At 43.9% G+C, this 21,017-nt stretch overlaps 1 protein-coding gene across 3 annotated transcripts in view; it reads left to right on the top strand.

Moving 5' to 3' along the window:
• Nucleotides 1-1,581: 1,581 nt before the first annotated feature.
• Nucleotides 1,582-21,017, top strand: part of znf385a (zinc finger protein 385A) — a 69,903-nt gene continuing 50,467 nt past the window's right edge. Inside the window, exon 1 of one of the 3 annotated variants that reach the window (XM_084367306.1) lies at nt 1,582-1,663. In XM_084367306.1, coding sequence (XP_084223432.1) covers nt 1,651-1,663 — 13 coding nt within the window. In that variant the 5' untranslated portion in view covers nt 1,582-1,650. Of the gene's footprint in view, nt 1,664-9,628; nt 10,318-10,967; nt 10,995-21,017 lie in introns of those variants that run through there. The other 2 variants (XM_084367307.1, XM_084367309.1) reach the window with 2 other exon arrangements.

The raw sequence follows: 21,017 nt of genomic DNA, 5'->3' as shown, positions 1-21,017 counted from the left end.
ATGTAAACTTTACTGTCCTGTTTATTACTGTGAGAGACAGTGACAGTCGTGGTGTGCAGTGTTACCCTGTAACACTACCCCTCAGGCTCCTGGGCGCTGAAATGTGCTTACAACTGTAAACTGCTGTCCTCTCCCCCCTCTAACCTTATCTTCCAGCAGAGTGCCTGAGGGAGCGCTGAGACGCAGTGTGCCTGCTTATAAGGCTGAGACTGTGATTTTTATCCACTCTAATAGTTGGCAGTCCTTTGAAAGGTGATGCTGTGTAAGGGCTTATTGAAGAGCAGGCCCTGAGTGAATTGGACATTTAACTGTACACTGGATGTCTTGTCACTGTTGTTCCAAGTGGGCTGTGTGGTGGGCGGCTGCTTACTGCAGACAGTGCAGAATAACGTCTACCTCTGAATTTACGCATGTGTGTGTTACTGTTGTCACTTGGCGTTTCTCCATAGATTAAAATCTTACGCTATTTCTGTCAACAATGCTGCAGCATACGTGTAAAGTTGATCAGTTTGCACACCTTCATACCCACGTTTTGTGCCGAAATGGGTTGTCTAGCATGAAGCACCAGTAACAATGTTGGTGTGGTTGATAGAAAGGTCCATATTGGTTATTTACAGAGGTTTAAAATGTTGTATTTGTTACTTTCTCTCTGATAGTGGGTGGTCCTTAAAGGGTAAAGCCTTTTGTGGCTCCAGAGGAAGCTGCATGTAATCTGATAAATTCCTCCAGCGATGTCACTCAGTGGCTAAGCTGCATTGTGGTTAATGTAGTCACCAGGTTTTGAAAAGCAGTCCACTGGTCTGTTGCACGCCTCAATCACTGTTGGACAAAAGATCAAAAATCAATAGGCTACATTAATTATATCATTATTTTCCCACACATTCATCCTTTTCAAAATCTGGTGCCTACAGAACCCACAATGCAACTTAACCACTTAGTGACATCACTGGAGGCAATTTATTAGATTTCACGCAGCTTCCTTTGGAGCCAAAAAGGGTTTAATACTACATTTTCCACATATGCAGTAGTACTCCCCAAGACTTGTTAATACTTTAAAATGTAAAATTGGGGAGGTACCCTTTAATGAGACAGTTTTGCTGTCTCTCACTGTTTTGACTGTTAGAGTTTGCCACAAATTCATTGACATTTCTCCTCCCTCAGTGTGCTGTATCTCATTTTTACTCCTCGTGCCTTCACTGACATTTGATTCTTCCTGCACTCGTAGCCTCCCTGACTTCAACTCTCCTTCCTCTGATACAACTCACCCTCACTTATTAAAGTCTGCCACGATTAGCTGCTGGAATCTCCTGCCCTAGCTTTGTTTTCACACAGGGTTGAGAGTGGCAGAGAGAGGGTGGGGGGGAGGAGGTAGGATGTAGAGAGGTGGAGGGGAGGTGACAGAGCCAATGTGTTTGTGGTTTCATGTCTCATATGTCCTTTGCATTGCCGTCGTGGGCGTAAGGCTATATGTTGGAATCTTTTTCGAATTGCAGTTGAGGATCTTTCCGGTTATTTTTCTTCCACCTGGAGAGCCCTGGCCGGTTTCATGCTGGGAAGAATTTTGCAGGGGAAATAGTTGTTGCTCAGTGTGCCTGTGTAGGTTTGGAGATTGACTCAGTGAGAGCAGCAGGAGGACCAGAGGTGCAATCAATGTGGAGCACAGGTAAGAAAGGAGCCTATTACCATCTACTGCCTCTGTGTCTGTCTGCTCCCATTTAAAATGATGCAGTACTGTCTCTGTGGGGAGCAAGAAATACATCTATTGTGTTCCTATCTAGTGTATACTCGTTATTGTGTGAGTTTTGGGGCTATAAACATGATTAAATGGAGCACAAAAATTAAATCCAATGAGTAACTGGACAACTGTGTGTGTGTGTGTGTGTGTGTGTGTGTGTGTGTGTGTGTGTGTGTGTGTGTGTGTAAGCAATTGATCTTCGGGCTGAGTCGTCATTCTTGGCTCAAATATATACAGTACATGTCCCTTTGGAGCTGACAAATGTCCTGACAGCTCCACCTGTTTTCTGCTGCCCTAACACCAAGACACGTTCGGGTGAAGCTGATCTTGTCCTGTGTGTATGTGTGTGTGTGTGTGTGTGTGTGTGTGTGTAGGCTTCCATGCTGTATGTGTGTGTGTGTGTGTGTGTTTTTATGCATGGCTAAGGAAAAGTTGCTGTGTGTGAGTGTGCGCGCAAATTATAGTTTGGCTCAGAACAAAATGCAACACAATCGCCAGAAACTTTACATTTTCATTATCATCTTGATGATGCAACTTGAAGGTTTTAAGTTCAGTTTTCAATTTTATGTTGTGACAATGCTGTGCTTATGGTCTGATTAGCTTTAGGCACAAAAACCACCAGGTTTTTTGTGAGGAAAACTTAAAATACCTGTTTTGTTTCACCACAGGGCTGGATATTTAGTAGTGTATCACTTCAAAACGGTGTAACGCAGTTACGTACTGCGGTCAAGGCCTTGGCAGCGTTGTCGCCTAACTCCACCACTATTCCCTTCCCCTTCGGATATGAAAGTCACGTCAAAGTACACACATTATTTACGCAAGTAGAAGTACAGCTACTCAAAAAAGTATAGGCTCTGAAATGTACTGAAAGTAAAAAAAGCACAAAGAAAATAAAGACTTAAAAAAGTACAGATACCTGAATAATCTACCTAAGTACAGTTCCTCTGGAACATTTTTATGACCTTACTTTCTTGTGCAATATTACTTTTCACAGTTCAATAACATTTCATTACTACCTTTATAATATCAGGTGCAATATTATTTTTTTCACTATCCATCAGGTGCAATATTTCTGATATCATGTGCAATATTACCTTTTATTACTTCTCAATATCATTGTATATATATTACTCTCCAATCGTTTTTCTATTACCGATGTCAGCATCTTATCAAAATGTCAATATGACACGTGACCCGCAACATAAACTGCCAACATTTTAGTCTGGCGACTGGGCTACAAAAAAATGATATAAAAAATGAGATGTGTAATGTGTGATGTGTGTGTGAAGGAGACTGAACTCTGCAGCAGGGATGTAGTTGACCCTCGACTCCCAAGGAGATTTTTTTTCATCTGCCACATCACTCTTAGCTGAGGAATGTCTGAGCTTTAGAAATAGAATATAGTCTGTGAAGAAGATAATTACTTCAAATTGCTGTCTGCGCTGCGTAAGAACGACTTGGAACGTGTCAGCCTAAAGTATTTTGTCTAGTAAGGGCAGCATAACAAGAATTATTGTAGTGAAGTTTCAACAAGTACCAAATGCAAGCAGCTATGGGCCAAATGATCTGAATGTGGTTGGAAAGAAAGACGTCCTGTTCTCTGGCGCTGGTGTAAAAATGTCAGGGGCGTGTGAGAGTGTGACAGTCAACATCAACATTCTCCATCTCTGTAAGCAGGCGGGGATCCACAGCACAGGCACACCCACCTGTGTACACACATACATGGATCCTTAAAAACCTACAGTGTGTTTTTCTCTCATGAAGCTCTATTGGCATCGAATTCTGACCAAAAATAAGTTATAAATAAGTTATAAATAAATGTACTTATTTCTGTATAGTCTAGGACTCTTGTATTTGCTTGTTATACATTTTGAGGTGAGAGTCCCGTTATAAGCCTCTGTGGGTTCTCTGAATCTCACCTGCACAATCTGCCACTTTTTGTTGTTGTTGTGTTTCTGCTGCCCTGTTTTCCTGTGCAAATAAATCAATAAATACATAAACAAAAGAAAAATGCTGGTCACAGTATCCTAGAGCACGAGGTGGCATTACATTTCTTGTTTTGTTTCAACAACAACTGCAGACCCAAAGATATTCAACCTACACTGTAAAGCCAAAAAATAGCGCAAATTCGTACACATTTAGAAGCTGCAGCAATCAAATCAATTGGCATTTTTGCTTGAAAATTAACTTGATGAAATGAATTAGCAATTATCAAAACAAGTGCCAACGAATATTCTATTGACTGATTGATTAATGATTGCTAACACGATGAGTACTTAAAAAAGTAGTACACAGTGGATGAAATGAAACAGTTATAGTACTGTATACAGTATATGACAACACTAACACGAAAGGGTCATGAGGGAAAATTCTTTGTTGTAACATTAAGAAAGAAAAAAAAACTTCCTTACATAAAGGCAAGTTATATATTATCCTGTTAATTCAGGGAATTTTTTATTTATTTAATTTGTCGTTTGGATAGCCAGTTTGTTATTATCATAAAACCAGCAATAGACAATTAGATTTGCTTGAATGTATCACTATTAAGTAAATGTTAATTGCACAGTTTAATGGCTATAGTACAATAACACCATCGGCGTTTAGATTGGTTCTCTATAAACTTTATCTCTCAGGAAAATGAAGGCTGACTGGTGATCCAGTCCACTTATACCTGCTTTCATGTCTCCATTATGGACTGAATGAATGAGTGAAGTCACGTTCTGTCGTGTGTTGTTGGTCTTTGAGGAAAACAGAAAGCGATCTCGTTTGTCTCTGTGACAGTTAGACCTCTGAGAAACGTCAAGGGGGGAAGTTGTTTGTTTCCACTTTAACTATATTATTATTTTATTATATATTTGTTTAAGTTGAAAGTGTCTTTGAACTAACTGAAAACATTATTTGAACTGACTCCTCCCTCTCACACACACAGTAGATGTCAGTGTTTGGGCTACAAAAACTAAAGGCTTGAAATGTCATCAGTTGTCATAGAAGGCAACAATAATCCTGCTTCATTTTTTATCAATCAAATGTGTGTATTGATTTATTAAAGTACTTGTTATTGTATTTGGGAAAAAAACGAATGCACAGGAAACACATTGTACAGCTGGCTACATTTCCTGCACATATCCACACCTGATCAATAGTCTAAATTTAGTGAGATGATTATCCCTCACAGTTGCAAACTGATATGCTCAACTGTCAGACTTGCAGGCTCAGGCCCAGTTCAAGGGGAATGCAGAGGTCCTTTAGTTCATACTGAGCTGGCTTGTGAGTGTGAGGGCTCAATTTTTGGAGCGAGAGATGATTCATTTCCTTTAAAGTTACCTAAGACGTTATAGTCTAATAATGATTTATTGCCGGATAGCTTTAGCTCATATTATGAGGGGAAGTGCAAGTATGCAGATGCCCGGTGCTTGCCTGGCCTCCTCACCTTTGACCTTCATAGGCAGTCTCTAAATTCACCACCACAGTGCCAGGAGACACCCGAAGCATGATATATGAGCTAGGTGTGGACTCTGTATCAACAAAAATCCTTTTCATTACACCCCGCAAGCAAACACTAGAAGGAGTAAAAGGGCGAACTAATGTTTCTGGAAAGTCACACAGTGCCTGCAGGCCCGGCTCATGAAATATGACCAGAATTTATGATCATCAGAAGTTGCATTTTGACGCTGCGTTTGTGGTGACGTAACGAAGTGAGTTAGAGTCTGTCTGGCAGATTTCAGTGAGTGTAGATTTACAGTGTTTTTTCCTCTGCAGGAAAGAATGAGGAAGACGGATCATAGCATTGTCTGAATGGAGTAGTTTGATGTTCCCTCCCCTGGGTTTTTATATTTCTCTCACAGGCTGCTAACTCCTTATAAGTCCCTCACAGTCAGCAGTCATTCCTTCCACACTTGACCTGCTGCATTCAGCCACTGTGCACTTTACCTAATTCACCATCCTGCCATTAAAAACAGATCCAGTAAGATTACTGGTCGGAGCAGCTTTGTCAAGACAGTTGTGTAAATAGTTTTCTGCTTGACAGAGGTATTTCTGATTCAGTCCGACAGGCCATCAGTGCTGTACCAGCTGTGCCTCATGTCCGTTTGGTTCCCTTATCTACCCCCGTGTGTTGACATGACTCTCGGAACATATAAGCTTCTCAGTTTACATGGGATCGTTTTTCATTACAGGACTTTTCCAGACTGTTGTCTCGTACCGGAGTTGCTAAAGCTGGAATACTTTGACAGATTCCTAGGGTCTGTTTACATGGACTTAAGCCTGAGTTGACAGGTTTACACCATTAGAGGGCAGCATAGGTTAACTACTGATCTCCATCCAGGGTGAGCTGTGATGTCAAGAATATTGAGTCCTGCCTCTCTCTTTCTGTCATTTTATTATGTGTATGTGCAGTATCTATGTGTGTGTGTCGGTGTGCAGACTAACAAGAGGCGGTTCTCACAGGCCATTAGCAATTTATTTTAGGGTTTAGACGTGTTTTCAGTTTCAGGATTAGAAGTGGGTTAAGGTCAAAGGTGGGATAAAGGTCTGGCATATGGTACTTAAGGTCATGGCTGGGATTAGCTTCCAGGGGATACGTGTGAGTTGATACAGTGCCCTAACAAGTAATAAAAACAAGTTGGGGTGTGTGTGTGTGTATGGGTGGGCAGGTGGAAAGGTGGCTGACGGGTAACAAAACGTAACAATATTGGACATAACACAACAACATTGCAGAAAATTCTAAAACATTACAGAAAATACTACATTTCACAAAAAACAACATTATAGAAACCACATCAAAACATAAAACAACAATATTTTGAAAATAGATTTTCGAAAACAAAACATCATTGAAGAAAAAAACATTTCAAAGAACATTTTAGACAACACAACAACAAAATATAACACGTCGATATTTCAGAAAACACATAACCAAACAGAAAGCACGAGTTTTAGAATAAATAGAACAGAAAACACAGCAACATTTTTAAAAACACAACAAAAACAGAAAGCATAATATTTCAGAAACACATTTTAGAAAACAGCATTTTAGAATAGAAGAAACAACTAAACAGAAAGCAACATTACTGAAAACACAACAAAACAGAAAGCACAGCAACATTTAAAAGTAAATTAAAAAAACCTTCCAAAAACATTAATAGGACATAAACAAAGTGTAAGTCCTGTTCATTTCTACCCATAGACAATGTTTCAAGATTCCTAGTCGGCGCACTTTAACGGCATGAAACTCTACTTCATTCAGTTTTGTTATAATGGTTTGTCCAGTGTTGTTGTCTTTTTCACCTCAGGGCCACCGTATATTTATCATGGAGTTTCCTGTGGATCATCAGAACATTTTCTGAAAATAATTATGTAAATTGGTACTTTTATATGGAAAGTAGAGCCAATTTTTGTACACATCCAATTACTTTATTTCAATGAACTGATAGTGTAATCAACAGAGTTTTTGGTCAGGGCACAGCAATTCAGCTGAACACGCTAAAATGAAAAAAATCAGTTAAGCATACAATTCAACATATATTAATAATAATGAAAGAAGGAGTTGTTCTTCCTTTTGCTTTTTTCCCCCCATTTCCTCATACTAGCAGTACCAAATTAAATGACATAGTTCGTAAAACTTTTCCTGGGAAGTGATTTGGAAATTATGGACCTGTAAAATAAAGTGCCATATATTCTATTTCTCCCATCTCTCTCTGAAGAGGCATTTATGAGTGAAGTACTTCAAGCAACTCAAGTGACTAATGTCTGTTCATTATTCATTTAAAATATTCCACTAGTGGCCACTGAACATGTGTCCCATGGTGAAGGCGACAGAGGTCAGCACATCATCTTCAGAATGATTGATCTGTAGCCAGTGGCAAATGAAGGGACCTAATAGCCCAATTTTCTCCCCTCTTTCCTTCGTTTTCTTCCTCGTTCCTCCCTCTCTCCCCCTTGCTCTCATACCTGTCCAATAATGCCATCTGTCCTCCCCCAGTGGCCTTCACCCCATGCCTGTCTCCTCACGCCTCCCCTTTGCCCTGTCCTCCCTCCCTCTCCTTACCTATGGATGATACAGGATCTCCATGCTCCGATTTCACCCTCTCATCATGACATCCATTAAAGTGGCGCTGGGCCCTGGGCCCCCGTTGGCCCGACAGCACATTAGCACTCGGCCCATTGAACGCCAACAAGGGCCGGCTCTGAATTATTGATACCAACACAACTAATGAGGAAACCCTATCTCAGCTCTTTTACTGACACACACACATGGAAGGACTTGCTTGCATAGCTTCATCGATAAAAACTATTGTTCCAGCTGCTGGTGTCCCACTTTCAAAAACTAATATTCTCAGTGCTCAGTCCATTTCCTGCAGACATGATGTGTGTTCATGTGTTTGACCGAGGACCCGCAGGCTCACATTCTTCCTTTCATAGTAAAAGTTCATCCTTTTGCACCATAAATGTTTGTTCCACATCTGTGCGCTCATCATGTGTAGGCGTGTGTGTGTATAACTGCTTATATTCATTGCTGTTGCAGGTGTTACATCTTAGTGACGACTGTGAAAGCGGGATTTCTGTGCACCTTTCTCAAGAGCCACCATATGTTCGGTAATACCAACAGCTTTTAGTCAGTGGATGTTCGCCAAACTTACAATCTGTAAGAATTTGTGTGGGTGTTTGTGGCCCCTCAGTCTGCCAGTGTTTACATACAAAGGCTTAAATGTGTGCAGTGAAGCTGCTGTGCGGAGAGGTATTGGAGGTGTCAGCCACCCTCCTTAGTATTCACTCCGACACCCTGTGACTCACAGCCTCAGCCTGAGAGCGTGAGAAGGGTGGGGGGGTAGAGATAGAAAGGGAAAAGGAAAAGAGGAAGAGAGAGCAGGACAAGAGGAGGCACTATGAACATCAGGCAGCATTTTCTGTAGCCCCCGGCTCACGTGTTTGTGTCTGTGTGTTTGCAAGCATGCCTGCCCAAGGGGATTAATTTTTTGACAGCTTTGTTAAGCCTTCTCTTAAGCGCTGAGCTATTCAATAGCATCGCGGTTGTGTGATTTTCAAAAGTCTCTCCCCGGTTATCCTGGATGAGAGGGAGGGACAGAGAGTAGTGCTCGGACATGAGACCAGACGTTGTTTGAGTGGCTTCTCGGTGAGAAGGAAGTGGACCATAAGAAGCTGGCTGTGAAGCGCCTCTTCAATTAGTGACTGCATTGCTGTGGTCCACACAGTTGAATTCTCCGCAGCCCTTCTCCTGTGTCCGACTGTGTCTGTCTTTGTCTCTGCGTTCCATCCTCCCGGTTGTCTCTCTTCTTGTCACTCCACATCTCTTCATCCCTCTGTCAGTTTGTATTTAGTTTAGTCGCTGCCCCTCCTTCTTCTGCTTCCTCCGCTCTGTCGCTTTCTATTTCATCTCCCCTTTTTTTGCTTGCCACCCCCCCGTCTCCCAGTCTAAATTCCAACCTTTTGACGAAATCACAGAGGTTGATAAAAGGCGTAACCTTGCCTGGGCAGGTTAAGAGTTGGGGGGAAAGAAAGGCAGAAGGACAGAGACACACAGATAAAAGGTTAATCCTCTAACAAGTCCACACACACATGGAGTCAAAGGACGGAGGGAGGAGGGAGGAGGGGACATAAACAAGAGACACAATAAAGAGATCTGACAATCAAGCTCTCCGTGAGGGGGAGATGAGTGAGGAGAACATGTGAAATGAGAGGGAGAAACAGTAGTTGGGGGAGACGGCATTTTTAGTCAAGCTCCGTCTCTCCTTCATGACTTCCACTCTGCATGATGACAGGCATCGGTGCCGCTGTTCCCATTGGTCGAGGCTGCCACCAATCGGAGCAGAGGCATGTAAGGTGCCTTTAGGTTATACCCAACCCCAAAAACAAGAAGCAGAGAGAGGGATAGAAAGCCAGAGTGTGGAAAGGAAGTGTGTGTTTTACAGAGAGACACCACGGCAGCAGACTCCGACCTTCACGTCAGTGCGGAGGAGACCTTCCTGTGAAATGATACAGTTGAGAAGAAATTGCTTGTCAGCTGTTTGTTGGAGACCACTGCAATTCCTCCTGGCTGCTGTGGAGAAGAAGATCTTGGCTGTGTAGCCCTCCCCCTGTGATTGGCTGTCACACTTTAGGCTCCCCCTCTCTCTCACTCCCCTCTTCTCTCTCTCTCTCCCCCTCCATACTGTCCTCAGGCTTACCTGAGCCACAACTGCAGAAACGCTGGACCCCCTCCTCCACTCACACACACATACAGACACACTCTCTCTCTCCCTCTCTGTCTCCCTCTCTCTCTCTCTCTCTCTCTCTCTCTCTCTCTCTCTCTCTCACACACACATACTCAGCTTTTCACCTGGAGAGGGCAGGCGCAAGGGACGGCATGTGCAGCAGCAGCAGCAGCAACAACAGCAGCAGCAGCAGTCTCTCCTCACATCTAGCGCTGCCTCTCTGACTTGCCTCTTTCTGGAGAGTGGAGAGGAACTCTGAAAAGAGATTTTGGAGCCATTGTCCCCTGGCGAAAGCAGGAGAGACGGGGGGGCAGTGAGGGAGCACTTGTCAAGCCAGGGATACACCAAAGGCAACACACAGCATGATTTTGGGTGAGTTTGTCGCTTTTTGGTGCATGGGGATTTTTGGAGAGGTCAATCATGTTGTCTGATCATTAATCCCTACTTAAACTTGGCCACCAGCAGCTCTTTACTAACAGCGCACTCTGCTCGGCTTCAACGCCACACAGACATCTGTCAATATCGAGCTGTGGGATGAACCTTTAAATCATGGTTAGTGCTCGTAATTACGATAACAGTGTGCCATTAATGTGGCAGGTGTGAGTGATGACGAGGAAGGTCAAAGTGTTTGGAGCTGGACTGTTTGGTCACATGACCAGGCTCCACCATTCTCCTGTCCTGCCAAGAGAGGTGAACTGACAAAGACAGGTTCACACTGACCCGCTGATAACTGATGAAATGCAAATGTATACAAATATTCATCCAGATAATTGCCACCTAGTTTCTTCCTCACCTTTCCTTGCCAATAATGAGCACATGGGTCACCACACGTGCAACCAAGAAAAACATTAAAGATTCAGTCCTTAGTTTGCAGCACAGTGTAGCTTTTAGTCATCATTATAGGCTACAGGGTTGTTCTGTTCTGTGTCAGCCAGTGCTTTCTGTTTTAGTATTCTGGTCTCATAGTGGCCACGTCTGAGAGAGGGGATTCTGTGTGGTCTCTGTGCTCTACATAGTCAGCTTCGTACAGAGGATGGGAGCTTGCCACTGTAAGTCCAGTGATATGACTGATCCTGACCCTGCTGCTGTGTGGATGGCATAGTAAGAACATGTGTGTGTGCGTGTGTGTGCGTGTCAGCTTGTGAAGGTGTTCTAGAGTCTTCTGTTTTTCTGTATGGTCGCGTCTGTGTGAGGTCATTGTGCGTGCATTTATGTGTGTGTGTGTGTGTGTGTGTGTGTGTGTGTGTGTGTGTGTGCGTGCGATGTTCTCTGCCGGAGAGGCCACTTTGTTTTAACGCATGCCTGGGCTGATTCAGGCGCAGCTCTGCTCCTCTGCACTCCCGGCAGGCATGTTTTTCGAGCAGACATCTCTAATGATTATAGGGAGTCATGTAGTCTGAGGTGTGTGAGTTTGGAGTGTGCACATTGCAGAGAATGTATTCCTCCGAGCAAGTCTGTAAAGTTCACGTCTGTGAGAATGAAACTTTCCCACTCTCTTCAGTTTTTCATGGAGATTTGTGGCATTTCAGTTTTTGCATTCCGGGCTACATTTCCAGGTTCTGCCGCTGGTCAAATTGAACGATTACCTGATTTACACCTCATTTAACAGTTTGACAAGCACTGTCTTGATCAGGTTGCAGGTGGTAGCAGCTCCCGTAAACGATTTTTTGGCCAGGATGTTAACCTTCGTCCACAGCTGTCTCGCTGAAACAAGCAGTCGGTAAACTCGCTCTTAAGAGAAGAGAAGGTAGTTATTACAGTGCGCCTATTTTAACTGTTTAGCGCTACAGTTGTGGTGGTAGCAGTAATAAAACATGGAATGTGACTTCTGTTTGCCTTTGAAGGAAAACTGACTGCTCTCAGTATCAGTGCAGCAGATTTTTACAGCAGGACGAACAGCGTTTAAACAATGATAATGTACCAAATCTTTGCTTTTAGTCACACCAACAATAGTATGTAAAATCTTCTCCCGTCGCTCCTGCCAAAAAAGCCGACATCTCCCAATTAAGTCGTCCATCAGATAACTATCTTCAATTATTTCTGTCTGAACGTTGAGATTTTCCAGTGTCTAACATTCTGCTCCATTTGCGTGATGATGTGGCTGCTGAGCGATTTGACATTTCTGGCTTTCCTCCTCTGAAAAGGGTAATGTCATTGTAATGACCTTTACAATTCTGATGCTGGCTGATCTGGACCTCCAATCAGCAAATTTCCCGATTCAGCTCCTCGATATAAATCTGCAAGGTTGTGATGACATATCTCCAACAAATGGCAATACACATATCGTTTTTTTTGTTTGTTTTGTTTTTTTAAATGTGTGTGTGATACGTGCACGGTGTGTGTGTGTAAACCGCATGCATCCCCAGCTATGTCTGAGTGGGTCTATTTCTATCCATTGCTTTTCTATGACCTTGAGCAAACAACCTTTCCCACTGCTGCTCTGTCCTTGACGTCGTATTCACAAGTCCATGATAACTATCGTCATAGGCAATCTGGGGCCCTGGCAGCAGAGGTCTTTGGCTGCTGTGATAGCGATGACAGTCCCGATGCTGATAATGGCAGTGGACGTGTGGTTGTGCTGTACAGTGTGCTCTACACAAAGCCAGCTTAGCTCTCTGCCTGACATGGGCTCTGCACCAAGTTAGGGGTATGGGGCTGCTGCTGGTGCCGTGTGTGTTTGCGTATTAAAGTGCGTCTGTATTATCTTGGCAGAGAACAGAGCGACGCGGCGGCGGAACAATAGCAAGCTAATAGAGAACATGATCACCGGGCTCGTGTTGACGTAGAGCCTCTCGATTGACTGTGGTGTCATTGTGATCAGCCGCCATGTTGTCTAAAAGAACCTCCTACACTTTCAGCCCGCTGGTGCCTGGAGGGAGCTCCTGGTATGGAATTTGCTTTTAGATAAGAAATGTCTATCACGTCCTCTTGCTGTCACCCGTAATGCTGCATGAAGACCGTCTGACAAGCGTTCCTGGGACATTGCACTTTGTTAGCTTCAGCTAAAAGTTTTTTTGGGGAGGGAGCCTCAGTTCATGTTTGGATGTCATTTTATGTCTCATCTGTCTTGTCTGTTTGAGTCAGAGCTGACCCCCTGAGCTCAGGGCCACGCAGTCTATCTGTCTCTTTGTCTTTGTGTTTTGTGTGCCCACTCCGGCCTCATCCGTCTTCATAAAATCTGTCTCTCTCTGTTGACCTGTCTGCATAGCTATTGCTCATTCCATTCAGCCCCCCTACCTCTACCAGCCTTCACACACTCACCTGGTTGCAGAGATCAACTCAAAGAGACACCGGAGGATATGTCTTTGAGCCGATCAGCAGTTTTCTCCCCCCCATTTTCTCCATGACTGCTCTGCTCTCTTTGTTTATGTCAAAGTGACACAGTAATTATAACTCCTTAATGAGCCAGATATTTGGTATGCATGGCACAGTTTGTCCCTTTAGGCTTCTTTGCATATCCAAGATATAACTGGAACACTTCAGTGCAACTGAAACTTGAGAATTCTGCAGCGAAACATGCCGAACAAACTATGCATGACTACTTCTTCATGCCAAGTTACAAGCACCTGTGAATGCTGAATCTCACTAAACCACTCTGCAAACCCACAGTTTAATTGGCTGTTTGGTTGTTTTAGTTAAAACTCAATGTGCACTCTTTACGTTGTTTTGCAGAATATCCCGTTTCCTTTCAGTCGACGGACGGCTGTGACATGGTGCCATGCGATGATGAGTAGTCCACTGCACTTGACCCAGTTCACCTTTCAATAGCTCATCCATGTAGCGAGGCACTAATCAAGAAGACTTATTCCCATAATAAGAATAGGCCACATATCTCAGGAGTTACCTAGGATGCGAGATTAATGTGACACTCGTCTGAAGGGTGACTGCGTTGTGTGAGTGGATGGATAGAAGTGGCAGCACTCTTTCTCTTCCTCCTCTAAAAGTCTGGCTCCCTCCTGCTTTGTGGAGGACTCCTCAGTCAAAAAGCCACTATAACAGGTCTCTTCCCTTCCTCCCCTCCCTCCCTCCCCTGCTCTTCTCTATTGCTCCATTTGTTTATGCTGGAGTGACTGTGTGTCAGCAGGTTGTCAATACTGTCTGTAAGAGACTCTAATGAATAGGCCTGTTATTGGACGGGTGGGAAGGCAACCCATTGTGTCTGTGAGTGCATCTGTGCGTGCGTGCGCGTGTGTGTGGCCCATCAGAGTGTGTAGCACTGCAGAGCAGAGGGAGGTGGAGGTGGAGGTGTCTGCTCCTCTGACTCCCACTGCTTCACTGGCCTCACTGCAGTGCCTTCTGACGAAAGATCATTCACTAGGAGTAAAGGCCAGCACGGCGCAAAGGCATGCGTGGTTTCATTCTGTGAATTAAGAGTGATGAGGTCGTTTTTTTTTTTCACTCACCGAATGTAAACTCAATTCAAATGATGCAGCTTTCCTGTGCTCGCATACTCTTGAATAAAACGCACAGTTCACAGCAACACACACCAGTGCGAGCACCTGCCACCAGCAGCAGCAGCAGCAGCCGGGCACTCTTGCTCTGTGAAGCACAAAAATGCACCTGTGCGTGATTATGGTGTCACATTAGTGCATTCACCAAGGCAGCCCGGCTGACTACTTACTGGGAATCCTGGGGCTACAAGACACCTGGGAGTTGAAGCCTGGAAAATGTTCTGTATGCTTCAACAGACACTCTGATCACAAAGTGGAAAGAGGCACAGATGATTCTTCACACTGCAGCTCTCTAGTGTCTACAAAGAGGCACTGTTGCCTTTATCATGTTGAACTTTTATTGTACTTTCCTCATGTCGTCACAATTCTTACAGTTCAATCTACACGTTAATTCTGATATATCTTACTGATATCTTGATTGCCTTTTGGTTTGATTAATATTCATGTGCTGTGATAAATTAGTTCTTGCATTACATAGTACATGTGGTGAATTCATGTCAAACATTTGTCCTGATGAATGTCTGGCGACCAAAAGACTGGATTTATTATTGAATGCTTACATTGTACTTCCCGTCACTATGACAGAAAGGCATTTTAGAAAGTTGGACAGTTAGGACAGTGCAGTGACAAAACTGTGTTATAAAACGGATTTGCGAGTGCGAGTCCTACACTGCATGACACAGTTACAAAAAAATGTGTGAGAAATGTGTGAGAAATGTCTTGATAAAAAAATCAAAAAGCATGGCAGAGGTGAATTTAATGTGTGGGACACAATAACATTTTTTGTACAAGCATCAGGTTTTTTTTTTACTTCTAATACAAACCATCATGAAGCACAGACGTTATCAAACAACCTCATTGTCTGAGATCGAGAAAAGGCAGAGTAGTCCGTTTCGAGACGAGACCTTCAAAACGTGGTCTTGAGACCAAGGTTGATCTAGAGGACTACAACACTAGAAAACGCTGTGCTTATGCTCTGGTTAGGTTCAGGCACAATTCACTTGGTAAGGGTTAGGAAAAGATCATCTTATGGCTTGTGTCGCCACAAACTCGGCCTGAAATTGTTCAGGCTTCTCGTCAAAAGTATCTACTGCTTACAAATGTTGAAACCCTATAGTCCTGTCATTAAAACATGTCCGCACAGAGGTCTGTGGCCTGGCAGCCATCACACCCAGCAGTAACACCACCACCATCCCCTCCAACTCCTGACATAAAAGTCAGCTCCTATGAATGTAATATGAAATGTTGATATGATACGTATGACCACTGGTGGCCCCATGTTCAAAAGAACACAGCGAAAGTGCCCTCTTGATCGCCCCTATGGTGGACAAAATGTGACAAAGTGCCCTCTCCTCACTGTAAATAGGCCTACATTATGACTTTCTGCGCACTGGTGCCCCCTCCCTGCATACTTGCCCTCTTTTTTTGCCCTTGCCCCTCAAACATCCTGAATCCACCACTGTGTATGATACATACAAAATCTAACCTATCCGTGGTTTGCAGAAATGTAAAATACCAACATTTTCTTCTTGTGACTGGACTGAAAATACCATTCAGATCTTGACTCAACTATATACCAACAATGTGTATTGACATAATCAGGTTAAGTTAATGTTGTTGGGTTAACATTTTGAAAAACAAACAAACAAACAGACAAAAATAATATAGCTTCAAAGCAGCCATGCAAGACCACCTTTAAAAGTTTCACACTGTGATAGTTTTTCCAGTTGAGTTTGACATTTTTTTTGATTATTATTAGACACAACAATCTGCTGCTGCACTGCTGGAAACAGCAGAATGTTCCACAAAGCCACATGTCACATTTATGAATTCAGAAGCGGTGCATGTTCGATCAAAGCCTGATCCAGCCCTCATGTTTTCTTTTTACCAATCCCGCTCATCAAATGTAAGAAGTCAAACTGTTTTATAGATCCACTGATGTGATAATTCAGTAGCGACGTTGGAAGGTGCATGAATAACAATTTCCCAAACAGCAGCCAGGCATAAAAAGGTTGAGCAAAGCTAACGTTTGGCGGCGATAGATGTTGCATTAATCATGCCTGCTCTATTTCTGTGTGCTCAGAGGAGAAGAGGGGTAGAAGAGGAGGGGAAGAGAGAGAGAGAGAGAGAGAGAGAGAGAGAGAGAGAGAGAGAGAGAGAGAGAAAGGCATACAGATAAAATGGAGTGAAAAGTGTCCTCATGAAAGAGAATTAGCTCCATCCAGCTCTGGGGGAAGAGGAAATTCCTCAGAGTGCTGTTGAGATAGGGTTTCACACAAAGACCAAAAGAGAAATCAATTCTCCTTGAGATGCAGCAAGGTCAATTCATGGGGGCATGGCTAGAGAAGGGGAAGCTAAAGGGGAGGAGGAGGAGGAAGTTGATGAGGCAACTAAAGAATGGGAGAGCGGGATTGAGCGAGTAGTGTAGGAGGAGAGAGATTTAAGGGAGCATTGGAGGGACAAAGGCAGAGAGGAAATGAGCGAACAGCGAGGATGAGAAAGACTGGATTTCGGGGTGGGGTGACAGTTTTTTTGGTTAAATCTGGCCCACGGGGAGAAATAGATGCCGCCCTCCGACAACATGCACAGAGCTGTTGTCTCTCTGTATCATCTGACTCATGCTAAGAGGAAATATGAGCAGTGTATCTGACACACTGTTGGGGATGTCATCCTACAGCCCTGCATGAACTTCACTCGTTGCCACAAGGACATGTCCTCACTCTGTGACCTCATCCATCTAAACAGCTCTCACTTCACCACGGGGTTAGCCAAGCACACAGACTGAATGAATAGTACTAGCTTTTGCTTCCAAGAAGCCTTGAGCTAGCTTTTAATCCTTAATGTTACATGAACAGCTCAAAATAGCCTAAATCTCCTCCACCCCTAACGCCTTCCCTCTGCCAAGTAAGTCTGCTTCAACGCGTTTTAATGATAATGGGATGCAGATAGGTCTGGTGATAAAAAGGTAGTAGGTCGAGCTCCAACCTGCCCTCTGTGGCGTATTGCCCAGTGACAGCTACAGTGGCTACAGCTAGAAGAAGGCCTCTTTGGTAAAGGTTGGATGGGAGCCGGGGAAGCCTTGCTAGCAGGTAGTTATGGGATCCGCGTGGCACAGGGCTTAGCGCTGGCGTCTGGTATGCACACCTGTCTCCACTTCCCTGAACAAGCGGCCCTACCCCTCAGAGAAAGAGAGGGAGAGGGAGAGAGGGGGAGGAGAGAGGACTCTGCCAGGACCTGCACCATAGCTCCCTGCCCCTGCCTGAGGGGGCAGGAGGGGAGGGAGGATCAAGAGGGTGCCAGAGGTGTGGATTAGAAGGCTGTAAGGGACACACGGGTAATGTGGTGTCTGAGGTCATTCATTTACAGTGTGTTACTGTGTTTGTTAACCTCATTGCTTCTGTTTGTTACACTTTTACCAGAAAGATTTTTGTGCTTGAGGATCCAGCCGCAGATCTTTGCAGACTCTAGCCTGGACCGAATCTCCTCATGCAGTCACTCTATTATGGGATCCACGGATGGATGAGCTCCTGCTCGCATGTTCGCCACAGCTCTCAGCTAACAGTGAAACTCAGACAGTGGCTGTTGTGGTTCAAAAGAGCACTGATGAAATGTAACAAACGGGAGTCAGAGAGGGAGGATGGAAACAAGCATTTCCATAAAATTAGCATAGTCAGGATCGGTGCAATTGGCCCGATGAGACAGGAATAACAGCATAAACATAAGCGACTTCACATTGCATTCTTCACATCTGAATAATGTTGGTTAATGTCTGGGCTTGTAATGCTTATTAATTTAGCATCAGGGGTTTGACAGCGTGTCAGAGCACAGCAGTAGCCAGCCCATAGTACATTGTAACAGCAGCGTTTCTGCCTGCATCCCAAATTTTCTCATTTGTGCCTGTGATGGCTTGTGTAAATGTGAGAGATTGTATTTACAGTAGCACCCGAGATGGTTTTTGTGTCTGCACTGGGCCAATAATCACCAGCTAGCCACTGCCACAAATCTCCATTAGGGGATTAGCCGGCAGGGAGACAGCTTGTGTTCTTTTGCTTTTATTGGTGGCCCTGCGTCCAGTGCTTCCAGCCTCAGCGTCTCCCCTTCCTGTCTCCTCTACTTAAACCTGTGAACATGGCCGCAGCTCACCTGAGAATCACATGAAAAACACATACACACCTACGCATGAGCTCTTTCTTCGTTTGTCTCGGTCTTCACCCTCCTCTTCTTGCCATCCCATTCTTTCTCTGTCTTTCTCCCACATATGCTCAAACCCTCATGTACATAATGCTCACACATACTGTCAGTTTGTACCCTTGAGGTGCATCAGCTGCCCACTGGGCACTCATACTCAAGACAGAACAAATTAAGGTCACAGTGGGGAGAGTCGAGCCAGCAAAGGACAACACGATCTGCCAAGTGTATCTGTGTGTATGTGCGTACTTATTTATGGGGGGTTTTTTTGTCTCTTCCGACCTCTAAACAGTGGCACGACTCCAGAGAGAGCCGTTGTCAAATGGCTCCTGGCCCACTCAGAGGAAAACTGACCCTCATTGCACCATTTTTGTAGGACAAAAGGTGCGATCCCCTCCCTTTGAAATCAGGCAAGAAAACAGAGTGATGAATGCTCTTTTGGACGCTCTTTGATATTCCCCGATGAAGATTATGGGATTCAATTCCCTCTTGTGCCTGCTGGGAGTGTTGTGACTCATCTAGGGCTGTTGTTGGTCCATCAATGCTTTTCCGATACCTGAGGGTTTCTTTTCACACACTTTGGTGATGAGCGTACAGCAGCCACAGAGACAGACAGATAATGTTGTGAAGGTTGTTTTGAAATATAGTAGGATACAGAATACGAGTTACCCTTTTAATTTTTGATTACCTTCCGAACAAAGTTTTTAAACTGCTCAACAAAACTTAATGAAACATTAAAATGCAGCATACTGGACCGGCACTAACACAATATAGACCTAAATTACTTCTGAACACAAATTAATATCAATCAAATCATCCAATCATCAGATCAATGCACAGATAATAGACGGTGCAAATTCAACCAACAGAACCAATCCAGAGCAAATCTCAGCGCATACTGCGCAATGAATGGCCCCTGTCTGGATGTAGAGATAGCTCCTTGTAAAGGCTCATTTGTGCTCAACATTGGATACGCATAGGGAGGTGGACTTAGGTCAGTACTCTGCGTTCATTTTGTCCGTAGTTCTGCACATTGTCTGGAAGCTTACAGATGTGGACCAGTATCAAGAGTAGTACCTCTGGTAGTCTTGGGGCAGTGTAGCCAATAGTTCAAACCAGACACGAGCACAGGTAACCACAGTTACTACAGAACAACTGGGAGGAGATTGAACGGGAATAAAATGTGAGTTGGATGGTGGCAAAGGGAAAAGTGGATGTCCATGCGAGACCGACTTGACTCTGAGTGGTGCCCTCCTGCGTTTGTATCGCTTAACATCCATGCCGACATGAAGGACGCATTATATCATTTGAAACGTACAAATCTATTTTTGTACGTAAATTAAGCATAAATAAGTCTTATGCCATCCGACCCTTGATGGTGTTGGATTAAAATTTGTCGTAGTGTCACAGTTTTGCTCACTGTTGTTGTCCAGAAATATACCAAATGCAGGCATTCCTGCACTACAAGTTACAACTTTCTTAATGTGTCAATGTCAAGATGTCAACTGCATTTCTTTTTCAGTGACACTAGAGCGCATACCCCCGCCAAGGCCCAGCAGTCCCCTTTAATTCAATCAAGCCTAATCCAATGTCAAATAAAAACCTATTTAAATCCGCTTGATGAAGATTATTATTTGGATCTGCAACAAATTGTACGCACTCATAGACACCAGCCAAAATACACCTGATCTTTTCATCAAGATCCATGCATTTTTCGCTGGGAAATTTACAAAAATAATTTGATAAATGAGCTATCTTGCAATTTTAAAGAAAGTAAAAAAAAAATGTATGGATCCATCCCTTTATCTGTATCCGCATCTGAAGTTAATGGGGTCTATTCTGGGTCAAGACCCATCCTCCATCCAAGTTTCATGGAAATCTGTTTTTGTGTAATCCTGATGACAAATCAACCAACATTTATTTTGTAGCTTAATTAAATGCAAGTAGTTACTCCCAGACACTGCATACTTTTACATGTTTATATGTCCTGTTTCTGTGTCGAGTTTGCTCCTGCCGTCTACCTTTCAGCACCTGACTGGAGGTAGCTACGTTATCACACGGTCCCGGTGGGGTCCAGAAGTTCCAGAGGGCTTGTCTCTGCCAGCCTGAGCCTCAGACCTCCCCTCAAGGGCAATATCGTATTCTGCCTGACTGTGCGCGCCTGTGTAATCCATAGCTGCAGGGAGGGTGACCTTCACAGCAGGCAGCCTCACAGCAGGCTGCGACACGGGCACTCAGGGAAGAGGACAGGCTGGGCACACGGGACTGGGGGCAGGATACGGCAGTTTTTGATAATTACCCTTTCATATTACTCTCTCTGCATGAGGTTGCTCCCCCTGTCTCATGCAACAGCTATGATGAATATGAAAGTGTTCTTTTCCAAAATGCTAAGTTTTGATTTAAAAAAAAGAACATAATAAAAACACATAATCT

The sequence above is a fragment of the Pagrus pagrus genome, assembly GCF_965226575.1.
Source record: "Pagrus pagrus genome assembly, chromosome: 11".
NCBI classification, from domain to species: Eukaryota; Metazoa; Chordata; class Actinopteri; order Spariformes; family Sparidae; genus Pagrus; species Pagrus pagrus.
Note: the sequence above shows the minus strand (reverse complement) of the source record. Positions and strands in the feature narration are given on the sequence as shown.